The sequence below is a fragment of the Culex quinquefasciatus genome, chromosome 3 (assembly GCF_015732765.1).
Source record: "Culex quinquefasciatus strain JHB chromosome 3, VPISU_Cqui_1.0_pri_paternal, whole genome shotgun sequence".
Classification (NCBI taxonomy): Eukaryota; Metazoa; Arthropoda; class Insecta; order Diptera; family Culicidae; genus Culex; species Culex quinquefasciatus.
The window spans coordinates 201,275,497-201,283,627 of NC_051863.1; the positions used below are offsets into that span (position 1 = coordinate 201,275,497).

The following is an 8,131-nucleotide window of genomic DNA, read 5'->3' on the forward strand; positions in this document are numbered from 1 at the left end:
TTTCTAAATAATGTACAAATTCAACCCAAATCCATAAATTACAATTAATAAATTAATACAATCTTGTGATTTGTACGTCTGACTGAAAAGATAGTAAAACTTTATTGTACATAACAATTCTGTAAGTCTTTAAAATTGCTAAATATTTTGTGAGAAAATAACAATGTGTTGTATTGAAAAAAAATATCAGCTTATATCGTTTGTTTAACCCAAATAGAAGTTGATAGCAGCATTCGTACCATAAATACTTAGAGATTACGCCTTCGATCCACTTTAATACAGGGACTACTGACCAAAGAGAGAAAGTAATCTCTTATGCAACTTTGGTTATCATGAAATAATCAGCTGAACCCTGAGTTCTACCTCTTTATGATCCCTTGCACCTATGAAATAACTAGAGTATTGACATTAAGATAAACACTTCAAAGACAATGGTACCTCCAGCTGAGCTGTTCTTGAGATATTTTTCGTTGTGAAGGCATATAAAAGCTCGTCCCAAAACACTTACCAATTTAGTTCATTTTTATTTGAGTAAAAGCTAACACTATGCGTGTGATAGTAGTACTGATTGCCTGTTTTTATTTTTGTGTTGTTCTCGGTCTTGAAAATGGATTGGCACGGTTACCACCTATGGGCTGGATGACTTGGGAAAGATTTCGTTGCATAACTGACTGCAAAAAATATCCAACAGGTAAATTTTGAAACTGGATTGAACGCATTGAACTAATAATAACCATTAACAATAACAACACCTCTGTGACCATCGGTCATACGTGTAGTATCGCAACATTTTAATTTCATTTATAATTTGTACAATATAAAAAATAATTCTAACTAAACGTATGTGCTTTTAAGAATGCATTTCAGAAAATCTGATTATGAGAACTGCTGACCTGATGGTTTTGGAGGGATATCTAGATGCAGGTTATGAATATGTAAATATCGATGACTGCTGGATGATGAGGGAAAGAGACTCGGAAGGAAAGTTGCATGCAGATCCTGAGCGTTTCCCCAGTGGGATAAAATATTTATCCGATTATGTACATATTTTAATAATGTCTTTTTAATGACCCATACTAAATATGTGAATTTTACAGATACACTCAAAAGGACTTAAATTCGGAATATACCAAGACATTGGTACTCACACATGTGCTGGATATCCAGGAATGAAAAATTACTTTGAAATAGATGCAAAAACCTTTGCTGAGTGGGAAGTAGATTTTATTAAAATCGATGGATGTTATGCAGACGAAGTCAAAATGGTTGATGGTAAGTACTAAGTATATGATTTGATTCAATTATACAATTATGTATTTTTTTTTTTCAAAATTGAATTCAGATTATGTATATTTTGGAGAGCTTATGAACCAAACTGGTCGACCAATCTTATACTCTTGCAGTTGGCCGGCCTATCAGGAGTATAACGGGATAACTGTAAGTTCCTAATTGTACAATTCCATGTATTGTATTTTTTAATCCCGTAGTAAATTACAAAACGGCGTTACCTTGAATTTAAAAAAAACAGCCTATCCCACTTGCTCTAGTGTGAGTGAGAAGGGCTGCTGGTATAAATTCAAAATTTACTGCGGAATTCAAAATCTTAGACAATTTCTTGCCATTCCTCACTGGTTTATTATATTTTTTTCTATAATCCGAATTGGCGAATAGTTTCGCTTAAATAGTAAAAAGTTAATTTATTTAATTATTTATAAATTTAGCCAAACTACGAGACGCTTAAGAAGACCTGCAATATGTGGAGAAATTGGGGTGATATCGAAGATTCTCATAGCTCGGTTGAATCAATTACGCAGTACTTTTCTGGTATGTTATCATTACCCGTTAACATTTTAATTAAGATACTTTCATGTTTAATTATACTGTAATAACCATTCTTAAAAACTCAACTGAAATTTAAGGGGTTCACCCAAGCATTAACGTAATTTAAAGAAATAGAAAAAAAACGATTTAATAATATTAACCATAACTTTCCATACAAGTAGAACCACAACTTCAGTCTGCTATCCATTTTTATTTTAAATTTATTTATTTTTGATTACACATCCCTTTTGAATAAAAAAACCGTTTTCAAATTGTTGTTTAATGGTGTTTCATTTAGTTAATTAACGATCTTTTTTTAGACAATCAAGACCGCATTCAACCACATTCTGGGCCAGGCCACTGGAATGATCCAGATACGGTAGCTTATTACTATTGCAGATCTAAGAAATTCAATTCTAACAAATCTCTTTTACCAGCTCGTTCTTGGCAACTATGGCCTCAGTTATGAACAGAGTAAATCACAATTGGCAGTATGGACTATTCTCGCGGCACCTTTTCTTCTATCTAATGATCTAGCAAGAGTTACACCGGATGTAAAAGCTCTTCTTTTGAATAAAGAGATAATTGCGATGAATCAAGACTCCTTAGGCATTCAAGGGTTGTTAGTAAAAACAGTCAACAAAATCGAGGTAGGTAGTTCAGCTGCAAGATTTCTAATAGAATTCTTGGATATTATATCTGAATCTGATATCTAAAACATTCAGATCTTTTTTTTTTTTCAAAATGCTGCATTGGTTCAGCACGCAGAAGAAACTTTGGAAGCAGCTTCGAATTGGAAACCAAATTTGAATTACAAATTAGCGTCTAAGAATCACAAATTCTAGAGAATAATACCTAGGGGGAAACTAGCAATTTCCTTCAGGTGTAATATCATTTGTCCGTATGTTATGGACATTGTATATCTGTATCACACATTTGTATTCCCGGGCAGACGGTAATAACAAATTTCATGCCATTTCAATAAAAAATACTGTTAAAATAACAGAAAGCGATATGGAATCTTATTGAAAAATCCATTTTTGCATAAGAGTTGAATAACAGTTTATGATTTCATAACGAAATTTGTTATTGGTCTGTTATGGAAGAATATCGCCAACTGTTATTAGGATGATCGGATTAGTTGTTAAAATAAAAAAAAATAATAACAAAGATTTGTTCGAAGAATAACCAAAAATGATATTAAGCTGTGATTACAATAACAATCCAATAACAAAAAAATAATAACAACGAATAACAAATCTTGTTATAAATAACACAAAATGTTATTGGCCTGGTATTTTCAAATATCAAAAAAATATATTCCCAAGTTATTTCCGTCTGATCGGGTTATAAGAACTAACTATTTTCCTAATTACGTTGTTTTCAAGTTGTTTGAGTAAACACATTTTGTGTAAGGTGAACTTTGGAGCTGCTAATAAGACAATATTACATGAACGGCTGTAATAGGTAGTTTTCCTTACCGCTAGCTGATTTATATTATTTTGAGCACGAGAAAACCTGATCTTTTCCGTTCGCCTTTGTAACAGCCTAAAACTAATTCAGGTTTTTTACATATTTTATCTCGTTTCCAGATATGGAAAAAACCTATTCTACCGAAGGTGAAAGATGAGATGACCCATGGCATAGCTTTTGTAAGCCGACGAGCCGACGGAGCACCGTATTCCGTCAGTGTCAAGGTGATTGAAGATCTTGGACTAGGTGGCAGCCAGTATATCAAAGGATACATGGTTTACGTAAGTTTAAATTTCACGATCTAATCAAATATTGTTTTAACACATTTTAAACTTTTGCAGGATCTTTTTGACGCAGAGCATAAACCATTTTTCGTTAAAGTAAACGGAACTTTCAACACACGTATTAACCCAACGGGAGCAAACTTATACCGGTTTGAACCTGTACTTAATATAATTCTTCGAGGAAAAATGGATATAAACATGTACTAGTATTATTATACTTTATACAGAAAACAAAACTTTAATTTTTAATATCACAAATCCGTTGGTGATAATAACTCATGTTATGAAATGGACGTTGGACGTTCATTAGGGTGCCCAGAATATGGGACCTTTTTTCAAAACCTCGCTCCACAAGTTGATTATTGTTCCTTGAGCTATTTTAGGACTGTGGGTTACATATGAGCAAAATCGGTCATGTTCGGCCATATTCGGCCATACTCCAGGGTGAAGTTTGTATGGGAAAATCGAAAAAATGTATGAAAAACTCATGTTTTACGGTGTTGTTTGCAGGGCGCACTACTTCCATCCAAATATTCTCAAAAGTGAGATTCTCATATTAATTTTATTTCTATTTTAACTTCGCGAACATGTCAAAGCTGTAAAACTCGATCCTGAATAGTTATTAGCGATTTAAAAGTTATTTCATTTCTGCATGAAAAACATTTTTTCACCAACTTCACGGAGAAAAAAGAGTTCCCAAAATCGTGAACAAGCGTTCATGAAAATGGGAACCACGAACAAAGTGTTCAAATTGCATGGTACGTTTTTCAAAATCGTACCATGGGATTTGAACACATTGTTCGAGGTTCCCATTTTCATGAACACTTGTTCACGATTTTGGGAACTCTTTTTCTCCGTGTTTAACTCGAGTATCAATTTACACAGATGCTTAAAATAACCCAAAAACGTTTTCCGCATATGGAGCAGGGGTCATTTTTTCTGGGCACCCTAACGTTCATGGATCAGTTCAAGATAAACAAAAATGAAATATAACCATATAGCCTTTCACCAAAATCTAAACATTCAATAACACTAGGCCAGGTCTACAAGATATGTTATTATTTATGTTAGTCAAACCTATTCTACCAGTTTTCACACTTTTTGTCAACCTACGGTGGTGGTCTCGCAATAAGTCACATCGAACAGTATGTGTACGTGTATGAACTTAGTACGTTAGTACGATTGTAAGTTAAGTACAGCAAAGGTAAGACATTTCGGATCGCCTTAAGACTCAAAGAAACGATGATCATGTACAAAGTGCATTAGCCATAGCTTTATTGCGTGTTTGATTTTAACACGGTTTATTTATCCACTCGTTGGTTTCTTATTGTATTTCTTTCTTTGTATTTGTCATATAGATGAAATTGTAGCAATATATATTCTTCTATTTGGTTGACATAATTGGCCGATTGAGATGATTACAAGATGTTTACAGTTATTATTACTATCTACGGGTGTTTGGTTCGTGGTTGGACCGTTTTGATGTGCAAGACACAGTACAAATTCGCCTTCAAGGTTTTGTAACGGCGAGTTTTGAAATGAAAAAGCAAACCTGATGCCCAGTCTTCAAATAATATTTATGCTATGTGTTTGTTTTACGAACAACTGGTGTAATACTAGAAAAATATTAATGTACATGTCTCCAAAGTATTATATACTAAAGCTGAAGAAAACACTGGGATTTATAATGAAGTGTTCAATTAACACATAGCACTTTTGATTTGAGCAAAACATACATTTTCTTTTCATAGAATAGAGAGAAAACAAAACATGACCATAAACATTCACATATAAATAACCTTCAAATATATTATTGCTCGGTTCCTGTACATTAGGAGGCAGCACTAAGAAGAGCAATTGTTTTCTGGTTTGTTAGTCGAAGTCCGTTGGTAGACACGCCGGTGCATTTTATCAACCGAACTGAGATAGTAGGTTCCCGGGAACAGTACATCTACATCTCCAGACGGCTCGTAAGGAGCGGCATGATTATTTTCTCTCGGATTTCCATAAGCTTGGTGAACTCCTCAGGAACTACTTTCTTCCGAGCATCTAGCAGTGGTTGTACATAGTTCAAATGCGACTTGAATGTGCCGAGGGCTTGCACATCTGCGGTTATAGATATCGAGTACATTGACGAAGCCAAGCCCGATCCATACGAAAAGACTCCAACCTTCTTGCCAGCCAGCTCAGAAACTTCGTGGTTGATTAAAAGTGACACGAGACCACTATATACCGAAGGTGTGTACATATTTCCTACTTGATTGGCCAAATGTAGTGATTTCTTAGTTTTCGCATCAAATACAGGTGTGTAATGTGTCATAAAAGCTTTCTCGACGTCCCGATCGAAATAAGTATCCTCAAGTTTCACATCGATGAATTGCTCAAATCCTGGGTAGTTTTCGATACGTTTATCTTTGGGAGTTAGTACGAAATCATTGAGACCCAAACGGGCCAAAGATTTCTGAACCAGTTTGCAGTACGGTGTATGGAAAATGATGGCATCAAACAGATTAAGGTCTACGGCAGGAGCATTCACGTGCTTTTGGGCGTACTTTTTACGATACAATTGGTAGCAATTATCCAATGCACTCAAATAGCATTGAATTGATAGTTTTCCATCCACTACCGGGTATTCCGAGCTGAGATCCGGCTTGTAAAAATCATAAGCGTGCTTCATGTATGACGCACGCATGCCCCGATCAATAACCAGCGGAGAATCGGGTCCAATCAGCATGGCCACGGCTCCAGCGCCTCCCGTTGGTCGAGCAGATCCTTGCGCATAAACAGCAATATCAGCACAGACCACCAACGCTAATCTTCCGTCCCAGCTGGAAGACTCAACCCAGTTCAATGCATTGAAGAGAGCTGCAGTCCCTCCGTAACAGGCATTCGTGGTATCAATTCCCTCAAGATCGGTTACTCCGTTAGGTTCAAAAAGCTGCATCAACACCGATTTCACACTTTTTGACTTATCCACGATGGTTTCGGTTCCAACCTCAAGACGTCCAATCTTGGAGTGCGGAATGCCGTGCCGATCGAGCAAGTTATTCACTACAGTCAAACAAAGCGAGTTGACATCCTCACGATCAGAACAAAATCCCATCTTGCTTTGGCCCAATCCGATGGTGTACTTTCCTGCCGACGCGCCATCGAATACTTCCAGTTCTGTTTGGTCAACATACTGCGACGGAAAAATGATTTCCAGCCCCAAAATTCCAACGTTTTGCGGCCAACTGCTCATCTTGATGCGATCGTACGTGGAGATTAAAACTTTCTTCTCAATGAAGCAGCAAACTACGGAATGATGATACAGCACGCGAACGAAAACTTTCTTTTTTCTCTTCTTCACACTTCCACGTTTTTCATTCAAGACACTTTCTCCAAGGCGGGACACCGTTATTCCTTCAGTAGGCCAGTTTGAAACGTGTGAATACCGTAATTCCTCAGTTATTATGTAATGCTGGACACGTTGTTGAAACAGATCCAGTGACCCTGTCCGATAATTTCCTGCGGACAAATAATGTGAATCTCCTTCTCCGAACCAGTTATATCACACGAGTTGTAGTTACCACGAAACCCTCGAACGTGTGAACAGAAATGCTTCAATACGTCCGACTGAGCCAAAGTCTGAATGGGAACTGAAGAGTCAAGTTAATTCCTTGTGCAGCCAAAAGCAAGAAGTGAAATCAGCAGCCAAGCGAACCATACAGCAAAAACGGGTTTTCCGCACCACTCGTCGTCCTCTCAGTCCACCAGCTGGCCTTCGTTATGTAGACGTTTTGATATTCCTGAAATGTTTTATCAATCGATGGTCTCAACAACGAATTCCAAGAGTTTCAACACAGATCAAATATTATCTCACACTGATTTGTAGCAGCGGTACTGTTGCTGAATCATGTGATTTTCGGAAGAAAGTGTGACGAAGTGTCAGACGAAAGCAAAATTCAACCAAAACAGTCCGAATAAATCTATTTAAAAATATGATTGTTACGCAGGGTCAACACACCTTATTATTTAAAAACTTACTACTTTAATTAATCATATTAAACACTTGTCCTGAGATGCGCACATAACTGTTTCTAATATATTTGTTTTATTAACTAAAACAATTAATGTAATTTGTTGCCGACACCGTATACCGTTCGTATACAAATCTGGCGTTTCCGAAACATCTGTCAAAACTACCTCGCCACTCCATAAGCTGCGTGGAGAGAGCAAAAGAGCAGAAAAGAAAAACAACTATGTGTAAGTGAAATCCAAATTTATCTGGTTTGTGTCACGACTAAGAGCTTTTAAATAAGGGGTTACATATATATTATTCGAATCCAAAATTAAAATTTTATGAAAATTGCCAACAAATAATGTTTAAATTAAACCACGCGTAATGGGAATTTTCAATATATTTTCAAGGTGCATACCTACCTGGATTTTGAAATTTGGTTCTTTTTAATATAATCCAAAGTTTGAGCGATTTCAGCAAAAAATAAAATCTTTATTGCACAATCATCAATTGCAATTTGTAAGTCCTGAGATATAATTTTTTGAAAAACTGA

At 36.0% G+C, this 8,131-nt stretch overlaps 2 protein-coding genes across 2 annotated transcripts; one reads left to right on the top strand and one right to left on the bottom strand.

Annotated features, from left to right (window-relative positions):
- The first annotated feature begins 444 nt into the window (after window positions 1-444).
- Window positions 445-3,809, top strand: LOC6032795 (alpha-N-acetylgalactosaminidase). The gene is made up of 9 exons (XM_001843282.2): window positions 445-691; window positions 856-1,040; window positions 1,098-1,272; window positions 1,343-1,437; window positions 1,722-1,824; window positions 2,142-2,200; window positions 2,259-2,471; window positions 3,414-3,575; window positions 3,636-3,809. Exons 1-9 carry the CDS (start codon window positions 547-549, stop codon window positions 3,783-3,785), a joined length of 1,287 nt encoding a protein of 428 aa, XP_001843334.2. The 5' UTR covers window positions 445-546; the 3' UTR covers window positions 3,786-3,809.
- A 1,020-nt stretch (window positions 3,810-4,829) lies between these two features.
- Window positions 4,830-7,763, bottom strand: LOC6032794 (hydroxymethylglutaryl-CoA synthase 1). Its single transcript, XM_001843281.2, is given in 3 exon segments — window positions 4,830-5,571; window positions 5,574-7,546; window positions 7,605-7,763. Coding segments are annotated over 2 exon segments (1,395 nt in total). The 5' UTR covers window positions 6,820-7,546; window positions 7,605-7,763; the 3' UTR covers window positions 4,830-5,422.
- Between the last annotated feature and the right edge of the window lie 368 nt (window positions 7,764-8,131).